The 17,377-nt window shown below is 37.0% G+C and overlaps 1 protein-coding gene and 1 long non-coding RNA gene across 2 annotated transcripts; one reads left to right on the forward strand and one right to left on the reverse strand.

The window, feature by feature from the left end:
- Positions 1 to 413: 413 nt before the first annotated feature.
- LOC138895046 (uncharacterized) lies at positions 414 to 14,600 on the forward strand. Its single transcript, XR_011409269.1, has 2 exons — positions 414 to 539; positions 13,833 to 14,600. It is a non-coding gene; the product is annotated as an uncharacterized lncRNA (long non-coding RNA).
- Positions 12,825 to 15,273, reverse strand: LOC104095743 (1-aminocyclopropane-1-carboxylate oxidase homolog 1-like). The gene is made up of 3 exons (XM_009601935.4): positions 14,636 to 15,273; positions 13,878 to 14,199; positions 12,825 to 13,290 (listed from the first exon to the last, which is right to left on the reverse strand). Exons 1-3 carry the CDS (start codon positions 15,175 to 15,177, stop codon positions 13,039 to 13,041), a joined length of 1,116 nt encoding a protein of 371 aa, XP_009600230.1. The 5' UTR covers positions 15,178 to 15,273; the 3' UTR covers positions 12,825 to 13,038.
- Positions 15,274 to 17,377: the final 2,104 nt, after the last annotated feature.

Raw genomic sequence — 17,377 nt, forward strand, 5'->3', positions numbered from 1 at the left:
GAGAATCTCTTTTCAGTAAAAGTTGTTACCATCAGCGTTACTGATATAACAACCTATCCATTTGAAGAAATTGGCATACTTGTGAATAAGATGATCAAGGAGTTTCCTTCTACATCAGCTTTGAAGCTATGCATCACTTCCGTTTCGGTAAAGTTTTCCTCTTTAGGTTAAGCGTAAAAGTGAAATAGAAGTATCAAAAAATATACAGTGTAAATACATTTTTTGAAGTTTAACTAGTCATCAAAAATATGCACATAGTCTAAGTAAAAAAAAAACATACAGTCTAAGTTTTTCTATCATTGGGAGAGCTTGTCAGTATCTTTTCAATCAATCTCTTTACTAAGATTTCTCATTTCTTAGTTACTAAAACAACTCTATTATTTCCCATTTTTTGCTGCTGTAGGGTCTGTACGAGGCGGCTCGCGAAGCTGAAGTCCTTAAAACTGGCTGTGGGACTTGATGAAGAATTCATGCCAGTTATGAAAGTATTTCTCAAGTATTCTCCTTATCTGGAGGTTCCTAATTTGTGGTTTGATAAGGTAATGCTCGTCATCTTTTTCACTAATTTTTTCTGTACAATCCTTTTTCTTTCATACGGTAGTGTTTCCAAGGACTGGTAAGTTTTGAGAAACTAGAGGTGTGATTAACGTGAAATGATTCACTCAATAACAGAAGATAGCGCGATTAAGCTCAAAAGGTGACGTCACTAACAAGATAGTGCGATTCAGCTCAAAAGACTAACATTTCCCAACTCATTTCATATTTGCATTGAATCAAAATAGAAAAGTAAATCACTATTTATAGATAACTAAAAGGAATAAAATAAAAAGAATATGCTATTTGCCTTGTAAAATTGCTTTCTTTTCTGTGTGGGGGCACTCAAAAAAATATTGATGCTTACCATGGTTAAAATAGGTATGGGTGAAAATTGGTCTGAAAATGTTTGAAGATAATTCTTTTTCAGTGAACTCATAAATCCATTAAGTCAATGGAGGCTTTGATGGCACTGTTAATAAAATGAGAAAAACTAGAGAGAGAATGAATGATAACTCATTATCAAAATAGAAGAGTACATCACTATTTATAGATAGTTAAAGGGAATAAAATAAAGAGAATATGATATTTTCCTTATAGATGTTAAACTAAAGGAAAGTAAATAATTATTCATTATTATAGAATATTTCTGAACTAAAAGGAAAATTAATAATCTATAATTAATATAGATTGTAAAGTAGAAGGAAGTTGATTATTATAGAATATCTATACAACAATAACAACAAATCACAAGTGGGGTGTGGGGATGGTAGTGTATACACAAATCTTACCCCTATCTTATGAAGGTAAAGAAGTTGTTTCTAGTACACCCTCGGCTCAAGAACAGAAAAGGGGGCGATAAACAAACAATAGCATCAACAAAGTAATATGACAATGTTTGTTGAATTTTGACAAGATTAATGTGAACTAGTGTGAACATTTAAAGCCTCCTTTTAGGAAGAAATTGGTAGATGCATTTTTTATGCATTTACATTGCATGTTCACCCTTAATATGATGTCATGCATGACATTATTAAGGCCATTTCTCTTCTATAAATAGCAAGGGTTTTGTTCATTTGTAAACATCTCTCACTTGCCTTCTTATCTCCTAAGGCATTTGAATCTTCTTTCTCTCTTGTAGTATTTCACTTGTATTTTTGGAGTGAAATAAATTTGAGCTGATTGTGTCCGAGGACTAGGCAAAAAATCAAATTTTGCCGAACCTCGTTAATTTCTGGTGTTCATTTTATTATTGTCTCATTTACTATTTATTAGCTACCTTTAGATATAGTAGTTGTGATTTAATCACTCTCTATATATTCGGCTTACGCAACAATTGGTATCAGAGCCAAGGTTCTATCTTAGTATACTCTGTGGTTGCAGCATAGTCTGAACTTCCACATCGGAAAAGAATTACTTTGGTGTTATGTACTGTCGGCAAATAAATAGTATCTATAGCAAAATGGAAGATAATAAAAATGAAGAGTCCACATCGGGTGTCAGTAATACGTCGTTGGCATCTTCACTTATGACAAGAATTATGTCAAATGCGAAATTTGCAGTTGAAATTTTTGACGGGTCAGGACATTTCGGGATGTGGTAAGCTGAGGTTCTTGATGTCCTTTTTCAACAAGGGCTAGATATTGCCATAGAAAAAAATAAACCAGACAATATCGGAGAAGGAGATTGGAAGATTATCAACCGCGTTGCTTGTGGTACCATTCGATCTTACCTCGCAAGAGAACAGAAGTATCCATACACAAAAGAAACTTCTGCAAGTAAATTGTGGAATGCGTTGGAGGATAAATTCTTGAAGAAAAACAGTCAAAATAAACTTTACATGAAAAAAAGGCTGTTACGCTTCACATATGTTCCTGGTACTACAATGAATGATCATATCACCAGCTTTAATAAGTTGGCGACAGATTTACAGAATATGGACGTGACTTTTAGTGATGGAGATATGGCCTTAATGTTATTAAGTTCACTTACCGATGAGTACGAGCACCTCGAAACTACTCTACTTCATGGGAATGATGAAGTGTCTCTCAAAGAAGTTTGTTCTGCCTTGTACAGCTATGAACAAAGAAAGAGAGAAAAACAAAAGAGTGGAGAAGGAGAAGCACTGGTCGTGAGAGGTTGTTCTCAAAATCATATGAGAACGAAGAAAGGAAGATCCAAGTCAAGATCCAGACCCACCAAAGATGAATGTGCCTTTTGCCGAGAAAATGGGCATTGGAAGAAAGACTGTCCAAAGTTGAAAAACAAGGCCAAACCTAACAATGGAAAGGCTGTCATGGATTCAAATGTAGCTGATTGTGACGACTCTGATTTCTCGCTAGTTACAACTGAGCCATTCAAACCATCTGACATATGGCTGATGGATTCAGCTTGTAGCTATCATATGTGTCCCAACAAGGACTGGTTCGTTGATTTTCAAGAAGGAGAATGTGGAGTTATTCACACAGCAAATAACAATCCTCTTACCGCATATGGTATTGGTTCAATCCGATTAAGGAACCATGATGGATTGATCAGAACATTAACAGATGTTCGATACGTACCGAAATTGAAGAAAAATCTCATTTATGTAGGAGCCCTAGAGTCAAAGGGGCTCAAAGTCGTTGCAGAAAATGGGGTAATGAGAATATGCTCTGGTGCACTAGTGGTAATGAAGGGAATCCGGCGAAATAATAACATGTACCACTATCGCGGTAGTACAGTTATTGGGACAGCAACAGTGACATCCAGTGATGACAAGGAGGCAGAAGCAACCAAGCTATGGCACATGCGCTTGGGACATGCTGGAGGAAAATCCTTAAAGATTTTATCAGATCAAGGATTGTTAAAAGGAGTAAAGACTTGCAATTTGGAGTTTTGTGAGCATTATGTCAAGGGGAAACAAACAAGGGTTAAATTTTGAACAGCAATCCATAATACTAAAAGTATTTTGGATTATGTTCACTCTGATGTTTGGGGTGCTTCCTAAACACCTTCATTAGGTAGGAAACACTATTTTGTAACCTTTATTGATGACTTTTCCCGGAGAGTGTGGGTGTATACTATGAAAACCAAAGATGAGGTGCTGGGATTTTTTCTCAAATGGAAGGCGATGATAGAGACTCAAACAGGCAGAAAGATAAAGTGTCTTCGCACAGATAACGGTGGAGAATACAAAAATGATCTTTACAATAAGATTTGTGAAGATGATGGCATTTTGAGACATTTCACCGTCAGAAATACACCACAACAGAATGGAGTGGCAGAACGCATGAACCGGACTTTGCTGGAGAAGGTTCAGTGTATGTTGTCCAATGCTGGCTTGGGCAAAGAATTTTGGGCTGAGGCAATAACATATGCATGCCACCTCATTAATCGTCTACCATCTACCGCTATTGGAGGCAAGACACCATTTGAAAAATGGTATGGAAAACCTGCTGAAGATTATAATTTTTTACATGTGTTTGGCTCAATTGCATATTATCATGTGAAAGAGTCAAAATTGGATCCGAAGGGAAAGAAAGCTATATTTATGGGGATTACTTCTGGAGTCAAAGGATACCGATTATGGTGTCCAGAGACAAGAAAAGTTATATTCAGCAGAGATGTTACCTTTGATGAATCTGCCATAATAGATGAGGTGACATTTGAAGATGTCAAACAAACTGATGGTGCTTCAAAGCAGGTGGAGTTTGAGGGAAAATTAATTTTCCCAACACAGGGAGAAAACGAGGAAACAATCGAAGATTTTTCCCTGGAAGAAGAGTCAGTGGAAGGGGAGATTCCAACTCAGGAACCCCAACAACAACTTAAATCAATAGCAACCAGCAAGTCAAAAAGAACAATAAAGAAACTTGTTCGTCTCATAGAGACGGTGGCTTGTGCAGCCTCAATTGTAGCCGATGGTGTTCCTACCACTTATAAAGACGCAGTCCAAAGTTCAGAAGAAGATAAGTGGAGGATTGCCATGAATGAAGAAATGCAGTCCCTTCATCAGAATTGCACATGGAAATTGGCCAATCTCCCGAAGGGCAAGAAAGCAATTGGGTGCAAATGGGTATTTGCAAAGAAAGAAGGATTTCCTAACCAAGAAGATGTTCGCTACAAAGCAAGATTGGTGGCCAAAGGGTACGCTCAAAAGGAGGGAATTAATTACAGTGTGGTGTTTTCTCCGGTCGTGAAACACTCCTCCGTTAGAGTTTTGTTGGCTTTGGTAGCACAGTTGAATTTGGAACTAGTTCAGTTAGATGTAAAAACTGCATTTTTACATGGAGACTTGGAAGAGGAAATCTATATGACTCAGCCAGAAGGATTCAAAGTTGCTGAAAAGGAAAATATGGTGTGCAAACTTGAAAAATCGTTGTACGGATTGAAACAATCTTCTAGACAATGGTACAAACGATTTGATAAGTTTATGTTGCGGTAGAAGTACAAAAGAAGCAAATACGATCATTGTCTGTATTTGCGCAAGCTTGAAGATGGATCCTTCATATATCTTCTCCTATACGTTGATGATATGTTGATAGCTTCCAAAAGTCAAGAGGAAATTGAGAAGTTGAAGATTCAACTAAGAAAGGAGTTTGAGATGAAGGATTTAGGTGAGGCGAAGAAAATTCTTGGCATGGAGATAAAAAGAGATAGACATTCAAATAAACTCTATCTATCTCAGAAAGAATACTTGAAGAAAGTAACAGATCGATTTGGCATGAATGAGAACACGAAGTTGGTTAGCACTCCTCTTGCTCCTCACTTTAAGCTTAGTGCTGCTATGTCGCCGAAGAATGAAGCTGAACAAGAGTATATGTCAAGAGTGCCATATGCGAATGCCGTTGGTAGCTTGATGTATGCAATGGTTTGCACAAGACCTGATATTTCACATGCTATCGGAGTTGTAAGCATGTATATGCATGATCCAGGAAAGGAGCATTGGCAAGCTGTGAAATGAATTCTACGGTATATTTGTAATACTGTAGATGTTGGATTGATTTTTTAGCAGGAAGATAGTCAGTATTTGGTTGGATATTATGACTCGGATTATGCGGGTGATTTGAACAAGCGTAGATCAACTACTGGTTATGTTTTCACTATTGCAAATGCACCAGTTAGTTGGAAGTCTACTTTGCAGTCAACGGTTGCTTTGTCTACTACTGAGGCAGAGTACATGGCAATTACGGAGGCTGTAAAGGAGGCAATTTGGCTTCAAGGGTTGCTTAGAGATCTTGGTATTGGTCAAGAAAACATCACACTATTTTGTGATAGTCAGAGTGCTATCCAATTAGCAAAGAATCAAGTTTATCATGCAAGGACGAAGCACATTGATGTTCGATATCACTTTGTACGAGATATTATAGAAGAAGGTGGAGTCATGGTGCAGAAAATTCGGACTACAAACAACCCTGCCGATATGCTAACAAAAGTAGTGACTGCGATCAAGTTTCAACATTGTTTGAACTTGATCAACATTGTTGAACTTTGAAGATTGGAGTTGAAGACACAATCAAAATTTATCAGTAAGAGAAAATTGTAAAAGTGGAATCTTGCCAAGGTGGAGATTTGTTGAATTTTGACAAGATTAATGTGAACTAGTGTGAACATTTGAAGCCTCCTTTTAGGAAGAAATTGGTAGATGCATTTTTCATGCATTTACATTGCATGTTCACCCTTAATATGATGTCATGCATGGCATTATTAAGGCCATTTCTCTTCTATAAATAGCAAGGGTTTTGTTCATTTGTAAACATCTCTCACTTGCCTTCTTATCTCCTAAGGCATTTGAATCTTCTTTCTCTCTTGTAGTATTTCACTTGTATTTTTGGAGTGAAATAAATTTGAGCTGATTGTGTCCGAGGACTAGGCAAAAAATCAAATTTTGCCGAACCTCGTTAATTTCTGGTGTTCATTTTATTATTGTCTCATTTACTATTTATTAGCTACCTTTAGATATAGTAGTTGTGATTTAATCACTCTCTATATATTCGGCTTACGCAACAATTGGTATCAGAGCCAAGGTTCTATCTTAGTATACTCTGTGGTTGCAGCATAGTCTGAACTTCCACATCAGAAAAGAATTACTTTGGTGTTATGTACTGTCGGCAAATAAATAGTATCTATAGCAAAATGGAAGATAATAAAAATGAAGAGTCCACATCGGGTGTCAGTAATACGTCGTTGGCATCTTCGCTTATGACAAGAATTATGTCAAATGCGAAATTTGCAGTTGAAATTTTTGACGGGTCAGGACATTTCGGGATGTGGTAAGCTGAGGTTCTTGATGTCCTTTTTCAACAAGGGCTAGATATTGCCATAGAAAAAAATAAACCAGACAATATCGGAGAAGGAGATTGGAAGATTATCAACCGCGTTGCTTGTGGTACCATTCGATCTTACCTCGCGAGAGAACAGAAGTATCCATACACAAAAGAAACTTCTGCAAGTAAATTGTGGAATGCGTTGGAGGATAAATTCTTGAAGAAAAACAGTCAAAATAAACTTTACATGAAAAAAAGGTTGTTACGCTTCACATATGTTCCTGGTACTACAATGAATGATCATATCACCAGCTTTAATAAGTTGGCGACAGATTTACAGAATATGGACGTGACTTTTAGTGATGGAGATATGGCCTTAATGTTATTAAGTTCACTTACCGATGAGTACGAGCACCTCGAAACTACTCTACTTCATGGGAATGATGAAGTGTCTCTCAAAGAAGTTTGTTCTGCCTTGTACAGCTATGAACAAAGAAAGAGAGAAAAACAAAAGAGTGGAGAAGGAGAAGCACTGGTCGTGAGAGGTCGTTCTCAAAATCATATGAGAACGAAGAAAGGAAGATCCAAGTCAAGATCCAGACCCACCAAAGATGAATGTGCCTTTTGCCGAGAAAATGGGCATTGGAAGAAAGACTGTCCAAAGTTGAAAAACAAGGCCAAACCTAACAATGGAAAGGCTGTCATGGATTCAAATGTAGCTTATTGTGACGACTCTGATTTCTCGCTAGTTACAACTGAGCCATTCAAACCATCTGATATATGGCTGATGGATTCAGCTTGTAGCTATCATATGTGTCCCAACAAGGACTGGTTCGTTGATTTTCAAGAAGGAGAATGTGGAGTTATTCACACAGCAAATAACAATCCTCTTACCGCATATGGTATTGGTTCAATCCGATTAAGGAACCATGATGGATTGATCAGAACATTAACAGATGTTCGATACGTACCGAAATTGAAGAAAAATCTCATTTATGTAGGAGCCCTAGAGTCAAAGGGGCTCAAAGTCGTTGCAGAAAATGGGGTAATGAGAATATGCTCTGGTGCACTAGTGGTAATGAAGGGAATCCGGCGAAATAATAACATGTACCACTATCGCGGTAGTACAGTTATTGGGACAGCAACAGTGACATCCAGTGATGACAAGGAGGCAGAAGCAACCAAGCTATGGCACATGCGCTTGGGACATGCTGGAGGAAAATCCTTAAAGATTTTATCAGATCAAGGATTGTTAAAAGGAGTAAAGACTTGCAATTTGGAGTTTTGTGAGCATTATGTCAAGGGAAAACAAACAAGGGTTAAATTTGGAACAGCAATCCATAATACTAAAAGTATTTTGGATTATGTTCACTCTGATGTTTGGGGTGCTTCCTAAACACCTTCATTAGGTAGGAAACACTATTTTGTAACCTTTATTGATGACTTTTCCCGGAGAGTGTGGGTGTATACTATGAAAACCAAAGATGAGGTGCTGGGATTTTTTCTCAAATGGAAGGCGATGATAGAGACTCAAACAGGCAGAAAGATAAAGTGTCTTCGCACAGATAACGGTGGAGAATACAAAAATGATCTTTACAATAAGATTTGTGAAGATGATGGCATTTTGAGACATTTCACCGTCAGAAATACACCACAACAGAATGGAGTGGCAGAACGCATGAACCGGACTTTGCTGGAGAAGGTTCAGTGTATGTTGTCCAATGCTGGCTTGGGCAAAGAATTTTGGGCTGAGGCAATAACATATGCATGCCACCTCATTAATCGTCTACCATCTACCGCTATTGGAGGCAAGACACCATTTGAAAAATGGTATGGAAAACCTGCTGAAGATTATAATTTTTTACATGTGTTTGGCTCAATTGCATATTATCATGTGAAAGAGTCAAAATTGGATCCGAGGGGAAAGAAAGCTATATTTATGGGGATTACTTCTGGAGTCAAAGGATACCGATTATGGTGTCCAGAGACAAGAAAAGTTATATTCAGCAGAGATGTTACCTTTGATGAATCTGCCATAATAGATGAGGTGACATTTGAAGATGTCAAACAAACTGATGGTGCTTCAAAGCAGGTGGAGTTTGAGGGAAAATTAATTTTCCCAACACAGGGAGAAAACGAGGAAACAATCGAAGATTTTTCCCTGGAAGAAGAGTCAGTGGAAGGGGAGATTCCAACTCAGGAACCCCAACAACAACTTAAATCAATAGCAACCAGCAAGTCAAAAAGAACAATAAAGAAACTTGTTCGTCTCATAGAGACGGTGGCTTGTGCAGCCTCAATTGTAGCCGATGGTGTTCCTACCACTTATAAAGACGCAGTCCAAAGTTCAGAAGAAGATAAGTGGAGGATTGCCATAAATGAAGAAATGCAGTCCCTTCATCAGAATTGCACATGGAAATTGGCCAATCTCCCGAAGGGCAAGAAAGCAATTGGGTGCAAATGGGTATTTGCAAAGAAAGAAGGATTTCCTAACCAAGAAGATGTTCGCTACAAAGCAAGATTGGTGGCCAAAGGGTACGCTCAAAAGGAGGGAATTAATTACAGTGTGGTGTTTTCTCCGGTCGTGAAACACTCCTCCATTAGAGTTTTGTTGGCTTTGGTAGCACAGTTGAATTTGGAACTAGTTCAGTTAGATGTAAAAACTGCATTTTTACATGGAGACTTGGAAGAGGAAATCTATATGACTCAGCCAGAAGGATTCAAAGTTGCTGAAAAGGAAAATATGGTGTGCAAACTTGAAAAATCGTTGTACGGATTGAAACAATCTTCTAGACAATGGTACAAACGATTTGATAAGTTTATGTTGCGGTAGAAGTACAAAAGAAGCAAATACGATCATTGTCTGTATTTGCGCAAGCTTGAAGATGGATCCTTCATATATCTTCTCCTATACGTTGATGATATGTTGATAGCTTCCAAAAGTCAAGAGGAAATTGAGAAGTTGAAGATTCAACTAAGAAAGGAGTTTGAGATGAAGGATTTAGGTGAGGTGAAGAAAATTCTTGGCATGGAGATAAAAAGAGATAGACATTCAAATAAACTCTATCTATCTCAGAAAGAATACTTGAAGAAAGTAACAGATCGATTTGGCATGAATGAGAACACGAAGTTGGTTAGCACTCCTCTTGCTCCTCACTTTAAGCTTAGTGCTGCTATGTCGCCGAAGAATGAAGCTGAACAAGAGTATATGTCAAGAGTGCCATATGCGAATGCCGTTGGTAGCTTGATGTATGCAATGGTTTGCACAAGACCTGATATTTCACATGCTATCGGAGTTGTAAGCATGTATATGCATGATCCAGGAAAGGAGCATTGGCAAGCTGTGAAATGGATTCTACGGTATATTTGTAATACTGTAGATGTTGGAATGATTTTTTAGCAGGAAGATAGTCAGTATCTGGTTGGATATTGTGACTCGGATTATGCGGGTGATTTGAACAAGCGTAGATCAACTACTGGTTATGTTTTCACTATTGCAAATGCACCAGTTAGTTGGAAGTCTACTTTGCAGTCAACGGTTGCTTTGTCTACTACTGAGGCAGAGTACATGGCAATTACGGAGGCTGTAAAGGAGGCAATTTGGCTTCAAGGGTTGCTTAGAGATCTTGGTATTGGTCAAGAAAACATCACACTATTTTGTGATAGTCAGAGTGCTATCCAATTAGCAAAGAACCAAGTTTATCATGCAAGGACGAAGCACATTGATGTTCGATATCACTTTGTACGAGATATTATAGAAGAAGGTGGAGTCATGGTGCAGAAAATTCGGACTACAAACAACCCTGCCGATATGCTAACAAAAGTAGTGACTGCGATCAAGTTTCAACATTGTTTGAACTTGATCAACATTGTTGAACTTTGAAGATTGGAGTTGAAGACACAATCAAAATTTATCAGTAAGAGAAAATTGCAAAAGTGGAATCTTGCCAAGGTGGAGATTTGTTGAATTTTGACAAGATTAATGTGAACTAGTGTGAACATTTGAAGCCTCCTTTTAGGAAGAAATTGGTAGATGCATTTTTCATACATTTACATTGCATGTTCACCCTTAATATGATGTCATGCATGACATTATTAAGGCCATTTCTCTTCTATAAATAGCAAGGGTTTTGTTCATTTGTAAACATCTCTCACTTGCCTTCTTATCTCCTAAGGCATTTGAATCTTCTTTATTTCAATTGTATTTTTGGAGTAAAATAAATTTGAGTTGATTGTGTCCGAGGACTAGGCAAAAAATCAAATTTTGCCGAACCTCGTTAATTTCTGGTGTTCATTTTATTATTGTCTCATTTATTATTTATTAGCTACCTTTAGATATAGTTATTGTGATTTAATCACTCTCTATATATTCGGCTTACGCAACAATAGAATATCTCGGAATAAAACAATTCTGAGCAGTAAACATAATCATGAAGGTTGCTGACTACTACAACAACCCTAGTAAAATTTCACAAGTGGGGCCTGGGGAGGGTAATGTGTACACAGACCTTGCCCCAACTTGTGAAGCTAGAGAGGTTGTTTCCGATAGACCATTGGCTCAGGAAAAGCATAGTCACATCATTGTTGAAAAGAGATATAGTAGTGGAGAAGCCTAGAAAAGCAGCAGTACAAGATGCTTTGCCTTTATAGCACAACTGGCCTTGCCTCAGATGAATTTGTGATCTTCGAACAACCTCTTTGTGCATGATTTTATTTAAATCAATGTGTCCAAGATCCACGTTGCATGAGTGAACAAGCTGTTGATGAGACAAAATTCTAGTAACTTCAGCACACCTGCATCAACTAGTTGTAACAGGTACCTTTTGGAAACGGATAAATGGGAGGGACAGGTACTACAAGTGTACAAACAAAAGCCTAACCACTCTTAATATTTTATAGTACATAGTTTTAATTAATAAAACCAATCTTTAGTGTTTTTTTCCTTATCAATTAAGGATGAGAAAGAAGAAAATTAATTTATCTTTTTTCAATATTCAACACACATAATCTGGAATTGGAAAGATAATTTTCTGCTCTAACTTTATAGGATTACCATTTTGATACTATATATGTTTCACTAGAAGAAGAAAAAGGAGGACACGAAAGAAAATAGCGGTCTCACAACCAATTTCAAAACAGGAACCTGTAGCCTCTCACCATATGTTATGTTTGTTTTGTTATAATATTTTCCAATTTTTAGTGGCTAAAATATGAAGTAAAGCTATATGGTAGTTGGCCAAAGGACTGGTAAGTTTTAAAAACTGATATCACTAAACTTTCCTAGGAAAGTTGACTGATAATTGCAAAGTCATTGCAACAATGCTAAACTATAAACCTATATTCGAGTAATGCAGACCCTCACAAGCAAAGTTCCACTCACCAAAATGAAAAACAGGCCACAATGAAAGGGATAGGATCTGACTAATCATCAGTTTTAACTTTTAAAATTCACTCTGGAAGTTGGCATGTATCACTAAGCATTCATGTCATTGAAGTGTGTTCCTGTTTGCTTCTTGGACTTAAGTGTCTGAATAGATATGAGCTGTGAATTGATAGAGCTCCCGCCGGAAACGAGTCTTAAAGCGTACTAATATCCATAAATGAGTTGGACTTCTTTTTAAGTCCTTAAATAGAGCAGCGACCTATGCTAAAATGTTTAATGGTCCCCGTTAACTTGGCTTAATGAGGGGATTGATGTTTTAGAAGACCTGAGATAACTAAGATGTTGATTGGATGGTCTGACATGGTTTTTATAGTAGGTACTATACTCTGAGATATGTGTCCAAGGTCAACGTTGGACGAGTGAACAAGCAGTTGATGAGATTGGAGCTCTTTGCGCTATTTGGTTGTTGAGCAAAAACTCTAGTAACTTCACCTCACTTGCTTGTGAGGGTCTGCTTTACTCGAATATATCATTGTTGCAATGACTTTGCAAAGTTATCTAAATTCTGAACAAACTGCTAGGCATATATGAATTACTGCAAGTGAGGTTGCATAATAGAAAGAACTTTTAAGAATTTTCTACAGGAATGAGAAAGACAATAGAAGAAATAATTAGGGCCTGTTGAGCATAAAAACTAGTACTAGCAACTTCCACAAACCGTTTTTCAACTTCAACCAACAAATACTCTTTGACTAATTTCTGTGGTGAAACAAGTGATTATCTGTATGTATTACAATATAATATCTTTCACTTGAATAAGCAGAACGAAAAGATTGTTCATTCAGCTATCTGTACCATTTTCATTATAACAGTTTAAAGTCTAAAATGATGTAGCGCAGAAGTTCCGTCGAGCCCCTTTTCAGTAAAATAGGCAGCATATTCCTGTATTGTTGTTTCTCTGTACTTTGGGGGATTATCTTCCGACAACAACTCCTTAATAGGTCCATAGAGTCTTGAGGATTCCAGGGAAAATGTGGAGAAGAAGCACGCAATTGATATCCTTGGACCAATATGATTGGCTAGTACGCGATGTTCAACGCTTTTAAACTTGTCATTTGATATTAGCTGTACAGTTTGATGACAAACAATATTAGTATTGCTCATTGTGAACTAAAGTCAAGCTACTTTTTTTCAAAGATTAACTTCTATGTTTCTTTACAAGTTGTACACCCTCTTACACATTCTTAATTCACCAATCACCATTTCGGAAAAAAACCCTACTACTTTTTATCTATGCATGAACAACCTTTATGTCTAGATTAGATAACTCGAATTAATCGTTCTACTGTTGTTATCTCGTCGGGTAAGCTGTCAGCAGTGACAGACCACTTGCAGTTAGTTCAATTGAACATACTGCTTTCAACTTGATTCCCGTGTGTGTGTGTGCGCGCGTGCGTCTATACTCATGTATATAATTAATGATAGTGTACATGATGAAATAGAACACAAACACTATGAATCCACTGATTTGATATCCTGGATTCGCTAGCTTAGAGTTATAGTGGGAGCTAAACATTTTCAATATTCTACTTGCATCCATTTTACTGATCACTAAATTTTGTTGATTATACTAATCTGATAACTCAATATAGTTCTATTACTAAAAGAATTGCAGACAATCCATTAGCCACATATTTGAAGAGAAGACTAACCTGCAGAAGATCTGCAATATTTACGACAAGAGCACCAAGGGTAAGGGGGACATCAACCCAATGGTTTTGATGAAGAACTTGCAATCCTCCTATATTATCTTGGAGAAGCAGAGTTATGAACCCATCATCAGCATGTTTACTAGCACCTAATGTAAGTTGTGGTTCTGGACAAGCTGGATAGTAGTGGCATACTACTGAAAGTCCCTTGTCACAATCCATTTCACTGAGATGGTTTCTATTCAGCCCAAGAGCTTCTGCCAATAATTCAAACAGATAACTCCCCAGTTTCTTCACTTCCTCAGAGTACTTAATAATGATATCCCTGTATTTGCATCAAAAAGAAAAAATGAAACAGTAAATGATACTACCTAAAGCAATTTTTCAGTCACTGTTACCACTACACTAGAAGATTCCCCTATGTCGAGGGGATTCAACAATTTTTATTTAATGATGGTGGTGTTCGGGTCAGCTTGTGTGGACCTCGACTATTTAACCAGGTACCTGCTACCTCCCACTAGCAAAAGTACCGATTAACTCTGCTCACCAAAGCTTAGGCACATCCAGATTCAAAAATTTCTGTATATAAACATATGTTCTCTTTTATCCTATATGAACTGTGTAATTTTCCAACGGAGAGGATTCAATTGAACCCCTTCAAGACCATGCAGCTCTGTCCCAAGTTGTATACTTAATCATATATACTGAATCATGTTGACCTTGATTTTGCTAGTATCTGTTTAGTCATAGAAATGACATACCTACAGATTGGAGGCAGTTGTTCAGGACTAGGAGGATTAGGAGCCATAATGCAGAAAAAAGTATCCCTCCAATTAGTTGCAGGTGCACTATACAAATCAAAATTGCTGTTGTAAACGACCCTTTTAGTTAACTGTCGAGTATACCATTGTTTCTTGATCTCAGTATCTTGCTCATGGAAACTACGAACACCACGTATCATTTCTTCCAAGACATCACTTGGAATGCCATGATTTACCACTTGAAAGAAACCCCATGTCTCAGATGCATCGCGGACTTTTTCAACGACCTCCTTTCGCTTGATTTGATCACCATCAATAATGCCTTGGAGGTTAGTGACTGGAAATATGAACTGTTCTGTGCTGGAATTTGACTTCTTTGTTGTATCTGAAGGTGAAATGAAAATCTTAGGGACTTTACTAACTCCTGCATCAACAAGTCCTTTAACACCTGCTTTTGTGTCGTCAAAAGCTTTTAACTCTCTCTTTCTATCATATTTTGATTCAATTGCTGAGAAAACCTCATTGTTGCTGCTGCTATCCATTTTCTTGATTTTTTGGTTCTTCCCCTGTTTTGTGATGACACTTTAAATTTCGAATAGGATGCACTTTACTTTGTTTCAATATATGTCTTACTTCTCTTTTAGTTTGTTTTAAATTAATATTAGTAACACTCTAACTCCAATATTCCACGTGACATATTTAAGACCTCAAGATTTAAGGGTATTTTGGTACATTACACAACCGAGGGAGTATTATTTACTACAAAAACCAAGGCAAGTGGGGTATTGCCTATCACGAATTTGAGACTATTTTTAATGATGATAAAGATAATACAAGATTCCAAGTTTGCTGCCATAGCTATGTGAGCCATCCTTTGCTGACTTTTGAAAAATACAATAAATAAATAGATAAACAAAACTATAGGGAAGATTGAATCCAATTATATGCAAGTTGTGACTTGTACGTGGACCACCATCCACCGTTTTATATAAGTGCCCTTTTATCAAATAAAAGCAATTTAGTAAAATATGAACAAGAAATAGAGATAGAGAGAAGGAAGAAATTTTCTTCTTCAATTGTGTATATTTTTCTATCTATTACAAGGCCTTTATATAGGCATGAAAAGTGAAGAAAAATATATCATTGAATATGTCATTAAGCATTTGAGATAAAGATCATGGATGAAGATAATGGAGGAAGAGTAGACATCCACCATAATCATGGAGGAAAAGTAGACATTTACCATAATTTAATATTTTTTATAACACTACTCTTGGATATCCATAGATAATGTACCTCGTTAAAACCTTATTAGGAAAAATACTCTAAAAAAAACCCTAGTGAAGGAAAAAGAGTACACATATTTATAAATACGCCTTTTGGTTGCTTCGTTAAAAACCTTCAAGGAAAACCCAGTGGGACAAAATCTTGTAAGGGAAAAAGAGTACAACGCATATTAACTCCCCCTGATGAGAGCATCAATTCACATCCTTGAGCCGTCGCATCCCAATCTTGTACGCTAGTTTCTTGAAGGTTGACGTCGGTAGAGATTTGGTGAACAAATCAGCCATATTATGACTTGAATGAATCTGTTGCACATTGATATCACCATTCTTTTGAAGATCATGTGTGAAAAATAACTTTGGTGAAATGTGTTTTGTCATATCTCTTTTTTATGAACCCTCCCTTCAATTGGGTGATGCATGTTGCATTGTCTTCATACAAAATTGTGGGTAATTTGTCACACTTCAAACCACATTTTTCTCTAATAAGATGTATTATAGACCTCAACCATACACATTCTCGACTTGCTTCATGAATAGTAATTATCTCAACATGATTAGATGAAGTAGCCACGATTGATTGTTTAGTCGGTCGTCAAGATATGACAGTGCCTCCATATGTAAACACATAGCTTGTTTGAGATCGAGCCTTGTGTGGGTCAGATAAATACCCAGCATCAGCATAACCAACAAGATCGGGACTATCATTGCCATAAGATAATCCCATATCGGTAGTTCCTTTTAGATACCGCAATATGTGTTTGATTCCATTCCAATGTCACCTTGTAGGAGCAGAGTTATATCTTACTAAGACATTAACTGAAAAGGTCATGTCAGGCCTTGTAATGTTAGCAAGATACATTAGTGCACCTATTGCACTAAGATATGGTACTTCATGACCAAGAATCTATTCATTCTTTTCTTGAGGTCGGAACGGGTCCTTATTGTCACACCCTTTTTATGCCCCCCAAAACGATAATGTGTTATTGATTGTGGATGGTGGGTTAAAGAGTTTCTTCAATTAAAGTGACAAACTTGAATATGGATTATTTATTTATAGAGTCGCCACTAGGAATTAATTTTTTGGTTGTTCCAAGTCACCTTTTGTTTGAATCCCTAGTCAAAGGAAGATTTGACTCTTTTATTATTGGTCTGCAAAATAAAGTTCGGATAAGGAATTTTGTTGACCGGGGAGAAAGTGTAAGGCATTCCCCGAGTCCCGTGGTTCTAGCACGGTCGCTTTATTGACTAAAATTGGCTTGAATTAATTTTGGACAAACTGTGATTTATTAGTTTTCATATTTTATCTATGTCCGCTTTTATTATTAAAATATAAAATTATCTTTGAAACAAATCGCGTGTGTGAATTCGTTTTATTTATTGTGCCAAAATCATGTCACGAGTACGTGTACACAACTAATAACACTTTATTAATTATTAAGATTGTTTTGTCAAAGTT

The sequence above is a fragment of the Nicotiana tomentosiformis genome, chromosome 7 (assembly GCF_000390325.3).
Source record: "Nicotiana tomentosiformis chromosome 7, ASM39032v3, whole genome shotgun sequence".
NCBI classification, from domain to species: domain Eukaryota; kingdom Viridiplantae; phylum Streptophyta; class Magnoliopsida; order Solanales; family Solanaceae; genus Nicotiana; species Nicotiana tomentosiformis.

Excerpts from the sequence above, each read along its gene's own strand:
- LOC104095743 (XM_009601935.4), bottom strand. The coding sequence starts at position 15,177 with ATGGATAGCAGCAGCAACAATGAGGTTTTCTCAGCAATTGAATCAAAA. Across the intron at positions 14,200-14,635 it reads CAACTGCCTCCAATCTGTAG|GGATATCATTATTAAGTACT; the intron begins GTATGTCATTTC and ends ATGCAAATACAG. Across the intron at positions 13,291-13,877 it reads ATATTGCAGATCTTCTGCAG|CTAATATCAAATGACAAGTT; the intron begins GTTAGTCTTCTC and ends CAAACTGTACAG.